A 12,784-nucleotide genomic window follows, 5' to 3' on the forward strand; every position below is an offset into this window, starting at 1 on the left:
GCTACGTACGATTTTACCTTAGCCCTGACCTGAAAGGACCGACCCTTTCAATGTCTAGAGGGTAGTGCAGTTTCTTGATCGATTCACTCGTCTTAACTGCTGAGATATCAATACAGTGCCAGTCAAAAGGTGACTTTTTTTAAAAAATAGGTGAATATTGTTGCCAAGGGCAGTGGTTGAAAAATCACAGTGTGCAGACCCTCTTCCTGGAAATCAGCAAACTAATATGTTTTGAGATTGAGGTGGTAGGGCAAGCTGGGGGTGGGAAGCAAGGGAAGAATGACCACCTCCAGCGATCTGCACTACAAAGATGCTCGAGAACCATCCTGCTATGGCCACCTAGGGGAAATTGTTTGAGGAATAGCTTCTCCCTGGTACACATTAGGAAATGGGCATTGCTGGGAGGAATCCTGCTTTATTTCCTGCTAAATCCAGCGAGGACTTTTTAATCACAGCTGCGTAGGACTGGTCATTGTTATCACAGCAGCCAGGAAAGGAAAAGTGGGTCTGCAGAAGCAAAGAGCTTCGCCGAGTCAAATGCTCATCGAGTCCCCGGGGTTCATGATGGAGACAGATGCCACCCTGGTCCCTGGGGACGGGAAGAGTCACCCAGCTGTGTGTATTCACTTCTGTGTGGCTTAAGATGAAACACTGCTGGCAAGCATACAATCATGTGGAAAAATACAATAGTGGAGGAAAAACAAAGGCAAGAGAATGTCTTCAGAGTGGATACTCCACTAATTAAATCATGCCTTGGATATGGAGGGAAATCATCTTTAATTAAGATGAAGAACAGTGAAGTAATCTGGTGGTTTCGTTATTTGAGGTTACACGGAAAATGCATGAAACAACACAAACTTGAAGGGAAAATGGTATGGACGTCCACGTCTTGCGGTACGCTGAAGTTCTCACGCTGATCTTGTGGGAACATAATTCAAAGGAGAGGATGTTTCTATCCGCTAAGAACAATGATGCAGGATGTGAAATTCAAGCTGAAAAATCTGGGTTTGCATCTATCAGATGATCTGTTGTGGTGTCGAAAAGGTTACCTGAAGGAAGAGAGAGTTTGAAGAAATCAGTTAAAAAAAATAAAAATTTAAGAAATCAGTAATTTGCAAAAAAAGTACATTTTATAACGATGGAAATTACATATTTGAGTTCTAACTTTGTGATGGGGCTGAACTGCTGGTGTGTATGCAGGCAGTGACTGCTGAAATTCATTTAGAGTAGAGCTCAACTGGCTAAAGAAAGCAAATTAAATATATTTTTTTTAATATAGAATTTGCCAGCAAAGTTTATCACACATATAGTGCACCCCACTTCAGATGTAAAGCACTGCATTAGACTTTGGCACAAACTGCACTGTGATGCTCACCCCTTTGAAGTTACGGTTCTGAAGAAGTGAAAAAAACACCACATGAATTTTAAACCTAGAGTACGTACTTTGGGATGTTCTTTGGAAAAAAAAACCACGACTCCACAGCAGTCTAAATGCATATGGGAGAAAATATATATATATATATATATATATAAAAGTGCACGGTATGATTATATCCCATCTTTTTTAAAGCACTTCAAGAATGTGCTTTTTCTAAACAGAACAATGAAAGATGGACAGAAGAATTACAACAAGAGCGCTAAGAACACAGGGCAAATAGGAGACAGACATCAATCAGTCTGAAAGGCAAATACAACCCAATGAAAAGGGAAGACTCATACCATCATGCACTGAAAGGATAAAGATTTATATTACAATAAAGGATTTATATTTAAGGTTTCGAAAAGGGTTTTTTTTTTTTCTGAAGTTTCGTTTTCTTGATATTGTATTTCAAGAAAAAAGGAGACAACCTATATAGAATTGAATCGTTGCTGTTTTCTTATCATTGGTTTCTTTACCAAGAGATTGTTCTCATCTTTTCACAAAGCTGTATCACCCCTGGACCTGAGGATTGGGATGTTAGTGTTTCAGCTTCTTAAAGGGATATCAAAACTCTTTCTCATCTTGAAATTAACCCCAGTGTGGAGAAACTATATAAACTCTCAGCGCAGCTGTGGTCCAAAGGAAGGCTCTCTCATGGTCCTGGGCTGCATATGTCTTTCAAATGCAGTTTTCAAGATGAGGATTCAAAAGGGTGTTGCAGCTGGCTTATATTTGTTTCCACATGCAGAACTTATGGGTTATGCCTTCCTTTTGTTTTTGTTTTGTTTTTTTCTTTTTTTAAACACAAAATCCAGATGCTTCATGTATATTATAGACCAAGATAAGATGAGCCTTTTTGCAATGCCAACTTATATAGAAAGACTTTAAAACCTGCCACATCTTCATCCTGATAAAGATCTCTCTCACACCTTCCAGGTTCCTGTATCACTGAGAAACTAACCAGTCTTTCCACTTAGGCCACGGTAATTAGCCTGGGAGCTGTCTGAGCTGTCTCAGCTCACGTCTGGACACAGCCTTCAGCTTTTGGTAGGTGCAAAAGCTGGAACTGTGGAAGACCTGAGCTTTGATAACATTTGTCCTCGTATTTTCTTGAGATGTATCTGTCAATGCACCAAAGTTCCCAGCAAGTTTAACTGCCATGGTTCTTCCAATTTACTTTAAACACCCTTCCATCAACAGCTTTCAAAGGAAAGGCCCTCTTAGTGTCGAGGGTGGTTTTAAAACAGGAACATGATTTCTGCTCGGAAGTGCTAAAATATAATTGGGCAAAAGTGTCTTCCTTAGTTTCATGAGGATGTACCAGCTCCATTTCTTTACAAGGATTTTGAGTTCCAGAAGAGGGCTTTGAAAACACAACACCCCCTGCTCACCCCAAAGTCCAGGACTTCGCTAACTGTGGGCACAGAGGGAGCAGGTTCAAACCCGGCTGTAGACACCTGTACCAACTAACTGCACTCAGAGCCCAGTCCTGCTGGCACCGAAGGAGGGACACCTCCAAACGTGACCTTAGCTGATCTGACCACCTCTCTGGAAGCAGCCCTCTTCCCACCAACGATGAAGAGAGCTGAGAGTAACCACACTTCTGACTGAGGTGTCTCAAATGAAGTATCAGCCACAGGCTGCGATCCGAAAATGCGTAGGTTGAGGCATTTCAGCATCGGTAGTCAATATATACCCAGATCTTTCTCATAACGTTACTGGTGTCACAGGCAGGACTGACTGGGCAGGAAAGGCAGATTAAAGGCATCCGAATTTTCCCTTTTTTTTTGCACCAACACTTACCGTTGATTCAAATCCTTCATTCTGGGTGCTTTTGCTTCACAAGTTTGTTCAATTCTTGAAGACCAAAAGAGCAACCATCTGATGTCTGTTATAAATAGCTTCCCTACCCCACCTTTTCTCCCCATCCAGTCTCCTGCAAGACCCCCTCAAACAATCCAATTCAGTCTGGTTTTACTCTACCAACAGACCAGGTTAACCACTGATCATTCCTGATTTATCTGATATTAGCTCCTATAGATGTCATCTGTGACCGAGGCCCATTGCACCAGGCACTGTCAGGGAGACTCGTTCCCAAAGATTTTTCAAGCTAAACAAAGAAGACAGCTGAATAAATCGCACAAAGGCTCTCTTTAAAGAACCTGTCAGCAACACCCCTTTATAAAACCAGCTGTACTAAGACAGGGAAAGACCTCTGTAAAAGTTATATTCCACCTCTTTTGCTACACTCCTTGATAGAAGGCTTCTGTATTTTGCCTCTCTATTATAATTACTGTCATTATACTGTCTGTGTATCACTTTAAATCATTTGCTTCCAAGAACAGTATGATACTACATGGATACGTATTATAAAGAGGCACTTGCACACATATAATAATGGGTGTGAGTCAAACGCTTGTCTCACAGCCTGTGAGCATCACCTCCCCCACTGATGCAAACTGCAGCGTGGTTTATTTATGCGTCCTTCCACAGATAGTATGCAGAGGTATACATCGCAAAGGAAACATTTCAGGTCAAAAACTAAATGCATGGATGCTTGAAGGTGTAGGAGCAAGCAGACTGCAATGGTTATCTGCTGTGGAGTGGAAAGGGAGTTGTCTTCTCTACCACAACCATCTCAGCACACTCATTTCCATCAAAGACGTACCATGCAAGTAGTAACTACAGAAACTGCACTCGAAGAAAAGCACAGCAATCCGATAATTCTGCTCCTTAGTACGATTACCAGTGCAATGAAAAGATAACACTATATCACATCAGCAACCTTTATGAGGGTCCTTTTGCAATGGAATTGCTTCCCTCCCTGATAAAAGAAACGAACAGGATGTCACTTGGAAAAGACCTTTCAAACCAGAGCTTCCTGCATCTATTATCACAACCGTACCCTGAAATATTATTCAGCGGCCGGCCAAGAATGCAGCACGGCAGCTCACACTCAGCGCGTGCTCCCAGCCCCCACTGGGTCCATGCCAGAACAAGACTATAGCTGCTTGTCCTCCCAACTGCTTCGCTGGTCCTATTCCTTAGTAACTGCACGTGCTCCAACAGCGGGATTTCAACCGACAGCGCTCCACGGCTGGCAGCTGCTGCTCCAGCACACAGCAGTGGGTGTGTGAAAGCTCCTTCTCCACCCCTTACGCAAGAGAAATTACGAAGCCCTTGCACAACAGACAGATGCTGCGATGGTACCAGTACTCTCCTGTACACCTCATAGCTTCTAGGTACCATGCCATGCACTCAGAAACCCAGTATCAGCCCTGTCCTGTTCTTCACAGCAATAGCATCGTTGATCTCCAACCACCCTTTGTTGTTACACCTTAGGAATATGATAAAAATATATAATCACCATATATAAGCACCATAATCAATGACCTTATTTGTCTGCTCAAGATCTTCCCTCCTTTTAGTTTGGCTTTGGGGTAACAGGCAGCATCTTGGTGAAATTACAGGGAAATGACTCTGTAAGGCAGGGAAATGACCATCTCCCCAGACTCTGGCCCCGCTGGATTTTCAGAGGATGGCAGCTCAGCTCCTACCATCAGGGCACCTATTGATAGACTGACTCTTATTGAGAGGGTGCTTCAAATTTCAGTCTCAGCCTGTCTTGATCTCAACATCACGTGCAACAGCATGCAGAAATCTTATTTCCTAGTGCGCACAGCTGCATAGCTAAGCTGCTGTTTAGCAACTGCCAGGCTTTTAAGGCAGGGTGGCTGCACTTCAAGAAATAGTAACCCAACACTTAACTAGCATATAAATATCTTTGCAATCCTTCTGTGAACCCAAGATATTATTGCTAATACCTTGGACAACTGAACAGATCCTACACTACAAATTATTGTGTTTGTCCCTACCAATAACTTCGTTAAGAATTAAAAAAAACTCCCAGAAATACCAGGGATGAGCACAAGTCCCTATCTGGCATAAGAAGGGTAACTTACTGGCCTTATTAGCTTAGCTGCTACCATGAACCTTGAGGTTTTATGAATATGAAATAGGGGGGGAAATTGTAAGATTCTGATGCATTTGTTTTTTAATACAGGCCGCTCAAAACTTAAGATAGCTGGGTCCTGTGTGCAATTACCCGGCTGTATATGGCACACCAGGATTACTGAGAACTTCTTCTGTGCCATAAATAAACAAACACGCACATTGGAAGCTGATAAAAATTTTAATGCATTTTACCTGTTTGTAGTAGAGAAATGTCCGGCTTCTCATCACAGTCAGTTGCCTCTGCTGATTACAAATATAAACAAGAAATTTCATTACTTTTACTGAATACAGGAGTGTGATTAAAAAGCTACATACTGTAGAGTGATTTTGCATTTTCTATCTACTTTCCTCAGCTGCAATTTGCTATTGCTCAGTTAAAACCTCACTGCTTGGAGGAAAAGGTCATATAATAAAAATGCAAACTTAGAAGAGGGAGTTGGGCATTAAAGAAGCAGTTGTGCCAGCAATGGGGTAGAGTAACACTTGCTCTTTTTAAGGTTTCAGAATATCCGGATGATAAAAGGAGTTGCAATCATTTGATAAAATCATGGAAGAAAAGTCCCCAGCAGTCCTTGGAGGAAGAGCCTCTCAGGCTGGTACTCCACCCGCCGACAGCTGCCATCATCTGACGCCTACGGGGAAAGGGGTGAACACCCCCATTTCTGCACCCAAACTTTCTGTGACCACAGGCAAGCTCATTTTGCGGGGGCAGATTTACTAGGGCAAAATGTCTTCAAAGATGCAGGTGGGCATCCACTGTAATTACAAAAGCATGTAAGCACTCAGGTACGCAGGCAATTACAGCGTATGTATACACACATGCTTTCAACCCTCAGCTTATGCAAGATCATTTGATTTAATTTAGCCCACGGTGAAGGAAGGCTAAAAGCCTAATTTGTTCATCTCGTATTTGCCACAGGCCAAGGGTATGCATAAAGATAGCTAATTTGGCTCAGCAGATGTGCAGTGACTTGTTAGACTGTAGTACCCTGGAGTGTGCATGTGAACCCCAAGTAAGTTATAGGTGTGTAACAGGAAATCGGTACCTAACCTACACAAGCCCTATTGAAAATCCTATTACCTTTGTCTTTTGGCACTTCAGCATGATATTTAAGGCCTTTAAAACACAATGAGATCTTCGAGAGCACTTCAGCAAACTAGGTGTGGTCATAAAGGACCAGCCCATTACACTGTACATTACACTGTACACGGTCAGCATGGTGGATATACATCTACTCACGTCCATTCCTTTCACAGTATCCATAGGTATCAAATCTGACCAAGGCTACAGATGTATGGAGCAACTTAGTTCAGCTCCCACTTGAAACTAAGCTAACTGTCCTGGTCATCCTTATCATGGCTCTACACACAGAGGATGTTGAGTAGCTGCCTTTATTAGGATATTGTAAGAAGAACTAATCCAGCTCCTGATCTACATTGATTTCCTAGTGTAGATCCATCAACCCCTGGCTATCCATCCCTGGACCAAGAGGTTGCTCTCTCTCTCCCACATGCATGGATGTCAGATCAGTTTTTAGCTATATGCTCTCTGCTCAGTTCCGCAAAATTAATTGAACTAAAGAAAATCGAAGTAAACTAAAAACCCTGGTACTAAGCAGCTTTCCTCCCACAGAAGGTTTAAATGGAGAGCCCTGACAAGTACACGGCACAGACCTTCAAGCAATTCTGTGCCTTGAATCGATACATTTTTCCACTTTCTTTGAGAAGGTGGCGCACTGGGCAGGAAACAAATTAAGTGCTTGGTACAGCTTACTCCAAAAATCTTGAATTTTGGAAGGAATGGGTGGTTCAATAAATGGGAAGAGGTTACCTAGGCCAGTTTAAATCTGGACTGGACTCCCAGCTGTGGAAGGACTGGATGCACAAGGGAGGAGACAGCATGGTGAAGCGAGCAGCTGAGAAACAGCCAACAGGATACACACAGCTTAAAAAATCTGGAGTGACCGTCGGAGGCCAACTTCTAGCTACGTTACGAAGAAATACCTGCACCAAATGATTCTGCGGCACAGCTCCTCAGCATACAAGAGACAAAACTGTAACTGGCCCCTTGGGTTGAAAGGACCCAAGCTATGAAAATGGGGGAAGCCAGATCTGAGTGCTGGCTTGAAAGTTGTCCCTCTATCAATACCAGGGTTGGTGCAAACTAGGCCGTCCGCTCAAGTGATAGGTTTTCTGGAAATCTCAGCAGCGACTCTTGAAGTAGCTTTAGAGATGCGGTTACCTTTCTGCCTAACTGCTCTTCTTAAACCTGGCTAAAACCAAACTCAGAGGAAAGCAGTAATACAGAAAGGAAAAATGGAAGCTAGGAATTACCTCGCTTTCAGAAGATAAGGACTTGAGTCTCCAGCTTTGCCGAACCAGCTTTGTTGGTAACAAAGTTATCTGGCCATTTTAATCTGGCACAAGACTGAAAGATGAGGTCCAGCTCTCTGTCAGTTGTTCCAGTCCCAATCCTCATGCCAGCACAAACGTCTATATGGTCACCAAGATCAGATCTAGTTATAAACTGACAACATTGCCACATGAATGCTTGTGCCAGCGCCAGAAAGGGAGTGGGAGCACGGCAGATGCCCGGAGAGCCTACTCACTTTTCTCAATAGCTGCCTGAATTTGTTTTATGAAACTGCAGCTCCAGGTGAAGTATGACATGAAGGCATGACAAACATCTCAACCTCCTAACATGGATGTAAACCACCAGCTTCTCACATGTCATTCCAAGCAGGAAGGAAGGTTCGCCTTTGACAACCACACCCAGAGACTGCCAGCCAAACTTTACTTGTCTTGAGCCAGCTTGCAAGACAAGGCAAGCAGGAATAGATCCTGCTGTGGGAATTCAGAGCCTCTTTTCTGTCCTTTGCATAGAGAGAGCTCAGTAGCTCTTGCAAAACAATCCTGGTAGTTGTTTCCTTAGAATTTTTTTTCCTGCAAAAAAATTGTTTAGCTTCTGCTGTACATGTTTGTCTGCTAAGTGTACACCTGCTGGTTTGCTCCTTGGCACAGAAGTACATGTATGCTCAGGGCTGGGAAGATGAATGCAGCAGTAACTCATTTTAATATTGCCGTCTTTATCTAAGATACTGACCACAAAAGCAACGTACCACATGTTGCATCCTACATCCTTCCTGGCCCTGTGTGTATTGCTAAGCAAAAAATCAACCTGATCTCTCGCAACATGTAGATACTGTATCAAAAACACAAGGGAAATCAGAAGGATGAAGAGAAACAGAAATCAAAAAAACCCTCATCCGAAACAATGGAAGCAGCAGTTTGAACACAGACGTGGGAGAAAAGACATACTTCCAGAAAAATGGTAAGCATGTTTTCTTCCTTCATTCCCACTATTTTACACTGCAACAAGGTAATGTTAATTTCAAACAATTCAAGGATGAAGCATCACGGTATGTAATATATTTAAATTAATCCTGCCTGAAAAATTTCAGCAGAAAAATTTCCTGACATTGCCACGTTTTCCTTTATGGAGTAGAGCAATCAAAAGCTTCCAGGTTACGCACAAGGTAATCACTTTGCATGAACAGCCCTTACCCTGTGTACTGTGGAAGTATTACTCATGCAGTATCAGCTTTCCTGTCTATGCAATGGACAGCCGCTACAGAATAATGGCTTACAGGCTCTTCAAAACATAAAAAGGGAGGAAGAACTTACTGCGAGAGATGTGTGGCCCCTGACCAGCTGCTTATTAATGGATGGAGAGTTTAGTAATGAAAAGGCTTGGATGCTATGTCTGGCACAGAGGTGACATGAACAGCGAGTCAGTTCCTTCTGATTTTACCCGTTTTAAGATCTCTATGCTAACGGTCGACTGTCTCCCTCTCTGCTGCCACTGGCAAGGCCACCAGCCACCTACCCATATTCTCTTTTGCAGGGTGAAAAGACCACGCCGTGGGAAACCCGCCACCGTAAATTACAAGGCAATTTGCATTGTAATTCATGCTGCTTTAAGAGAGGAAACCAATGCACATGCGTTTTCCTTTGACTTCGTCCCTTCCAGGGCCACTTTGCATCTCATCCCAGCAGACAAGAAGGTTCAGCTTCTCTGCTGGGAGAAGACAGACCTGACACTATGAAGCTGTGCCCCAGTACGCTGTGCTGTTGGCATGAAATGGGGCCAGTAGTCAGGGCTGAAGAATCTTATCATACTCTTTAATTTTAATTATAACATCTGTTTGTAACATTAACCTTGCAGTCTCTTCTCCCCTTTGTGACAGCCAACTTGTGAAATTTTGAAAAGACTGAACAAGGCCGATAAAAATTTAATGGCAGTGACAGCTTTATTCTCAGATCTAACAAATAAAAAAAACGTAACCAAGCCTCAGATCTCAGGCAATAATCTAAAAGAACTAAGAAAAAGCCAAAGAAAAATAAATAAATTTTAAAAAGAGTATTTCCAGCTATGAAAAATATTGTCACTGATTCGAAACTTAAATGAATTTTTATTTGGCTTAGGATAACAACCTTTCAAAATCTACACAGGGGAACTATTTTCTAGAAAGCAGAATTTTTAACTGATTTTTTGATTAGCTTTCCAAGTAGGGAGCTTTTCTGTCCCTAATTCTAGGAGATGAGCCAAACATCACAAATAAGTTTGAAGCTGGGCAGCATCTATGATCCAGTGATCATGATTTCATTTAATTTGGAAACACTTAGAAGAGTATGCCCTATAGAAAGAGGTACAAAAAGCAGATCCACCCCACTCGTTTGCTAGAATTCTCTCAAGTTATTAATATCACTGAAAGCTAGAGCAGGATTTACGTTATCAGACTGAAATAGTGTTTCACAGGATAAAGCGGAGAGGGCTGCTCGTGAATGCAGTGTCTTACTGCCTGGTTTGAAATGAAAAACTAATCAGAAGATGTACTAAATGGCTCAGGGGAAGGCAAGCAGGATGGAAAGCCTGCCCCTCCTCTCTTAAATACTTCTGCTGTTAAAATTTAGCACAACTCAGTGGTGACTAAAAAGGTGTCTTGTGGCTTCTGTAAAATAAAGGGATCATCTTAGGCCTTTTCCACATAAAGCCTGCACATTATGACAAACCAGAAACCGGTGTAGATAAATCAGTGCGATCAGGCAGCAGGCAGATACATTGCCTCAGAGAGTCTTGGGTGAATTTAGCTTAACGCTGGCTCAGTTTTGTTCTTTGGGCACCTTAGTCTATACCCACAAACTTAGCCAATGTGTTTCAGTGACCAAGTGGAGACGAAACTCAGAGGGAATGACCTGGGAGTATGGACATTGAGGACGCTCACTCAGAAAGGCTCAGCCTCTGCTCCACTGGCCACCCATGGACTGGTAGAGCTCAGGAGCTCAGCTGGAAGAGTGATGAGTCCCATGTCTCAGTGGCTGCAATTCCTGAAGTTTTCAGATTCTTAAAAGCTAAGTTTTGCAGCATGGAGTCCTGGGACACCTTCTCCCCACAGCAGATCAAACCTCCCTCCATGCCTGCCCTCCCCTCCTGTTTTGGTCTGGAAGTTACACACAGCTGTAACAATTTTGATATGGCTTCACAATGAATAGTTAAAATGTGCATAGTTCCCACACAAGCAGTTTTATATCAGGACAAAGCTGCTCAGGGCTGTGAGACTACGCTAGCAAGCATCACAACATCCTTCCCTCGGTCCTATAGTCCTCCCCAGGCATCTGCTAACAGCCATTGCTGGAAACAAAATACAGGATTAGATGGATCTGTCGCCTGATCAGCTCATCAGAACATCATACATCCCTCATATCAGAAGCTTACGGTTGTAGTACACAAGTACTAACAAATCTTATTTCAACAAGATGAAGATGTTACTGCAACCAGCTGTCTGCTTCTGCCTCTCTGCAGCTATCTACTGCTTTGCTGTCACAAAGGCTGTGGTAACTTCTCATTTGCTTCAGTGCAAGGTCAGCTTGGGTTAGCTTAAGCCACCAGTGAAGATGGTAGTGGATGGTAAGGTGCAGATGGCCATGGTGTTGTGTTCAATCACTCCTGCTAGACTGAGAAGAGCATGTCTGCCTGTGATCTCATGTCAGACAGAAACGGATGCACTGCAGGGAATGGCCAGTAAACTAAATAACACAAAAAAGAGCCTTTCTAGCAATCCAGTTACCATGTACTTTTTTTTCCAGCAAATAAACCTGAGGGACCGCTAGGTACATTGCTGCTCACTACTAATCCATGCACTGGTTAACGAGTTACCTTCCCTCTGCAGGCAGAGAAAGATATTGGAGCCTATCTTATTCAATCACACTATACTCAGCTTTACTTATTTTTCTTTATAGTCTTGCTAGTTTAGAGACAATACCCTCTGCTTAGATTCTCCCACCCTGAGAAAGGACCAGAGATGGAGGTGGCCCCATTTGAAAAGCAAAAGCTGAACGTCATTGTCATTTTAATTAATATCCTGCAGAGGCACAAAGAAAAGCAAATAAAAAAGGATGAAAGAAAATAAAAATCAAAACAAAATTAGGTCAATCCTCTTTCCTGAGGGATTCTCTGCAGACAGCCCAAGGACCCTCTGCTCTCCACATCCCGTGCTGCACTCTTCACCTTATGGAGGCCTGGCATCCCGCTTCCACCCTCCTGTCCTGGGGGGGACAGGCAGCCTTAGAAGGGGCGGAAAGCAGTCCTGTTGTACAACACCAGTAATCTGACACTGTCTTTAACAAGATTATCTCATATCCCTCTCTCCTCCCTCCCCCAACATGTAAAGAAACCCTTTTTAAGGCTAGTGCTGGTTTGCTGCTCTACTCAGGGAAGCTTATGTGACTGAATAATCCGCACTTTTTTCTCCCCCTGTGTTATTTCTGTCTCTGGGTGTTTCTCATTTTCCTCAGTCTTACGTTTTTGCCTCCTGGCATTAATAACGTTGTGGAGAATGATTTCAGATGCCAGTCTAGGTGTGTGTTTCAGAGACACAGCTTTGGACAGAAAACATTGGCTCTCCAAGACAGGGAGCCAGAGAGGACATTTCCTGTGGTCTCACTCACCGCCTCCCCCCCATCCCCCCCCCGTAGCCATGGGGACCACCAGCATCCCCTGCGGAGACATCAGGTTTCTCATCCCGTCAACTCGTGGATGCTAACAGGCACTAAATTGTGGTGATGGGCAGAAGGGAAGAGGGGAAAAGGCAGGCAGCTAAATACAGTAACAGTGAAGGACCATGCTTAAGGACGTTGGCACAAGTGATGTGCCTCAGACAACGGTGTTAGATGCTCCGAGGGAGAGATGGGCAAGAAACACGACCACGAGAGAGCCTTAAGAAAACACTAGGATGAGGAAGAGTAAGTGAAGTCTTGTACGTAGAAAGCCCTTTGTAGGATAGGAGGCTT

The 12,784-nt window shown here is 43.3% G+C and overlaps 1 protein-coding gene across 1 annotated transcript in view; it reads right to left on the reverse strand.

Annotated features, from left to right (window-relative positions):
• Nucleotides 1–591: 591 nt before the first annotated feature.
• The window catches only part of BEND7 (BEN domain containing 7), a 46,012-nt gene continuing 33,819 nt past the window's right edge, over nt 592–12,784 (reverse strand). The window contains exons 8-9 of the mRNA XM_059816663.1: nt 5,627–5,677; nt 592–1,049 (exon numbers count right to left, since the gene is read on the reverse strand). Of these exons, the coding sequence (XP_059672646.1) occupies nt 988–1,049; nt 5,627–5,677 (113 nt within the window). The 3' untranslated portion in view covers nt 592–987. The remainder of the gene's footprint in view (nt 1,050–5,626; nt 5,678–12,784) is intronic.

The sequence above is a fragment of the Gavia stellata genome, chromosome 4 (assembly GCF_030936135.1).
Source record: "Gavia stellata isolate bGavSte3 chromosome 4, bGavSte3.hap2, whole genome shotgun sequence".
In the NCBI taxonomy this organism is placed as follows: domain Eukaryota; kingdom Metazoa; phylum Chordata; class Aves; order Gaviiformes; family Gaviidae; genus Gavia; species Gavia stellata.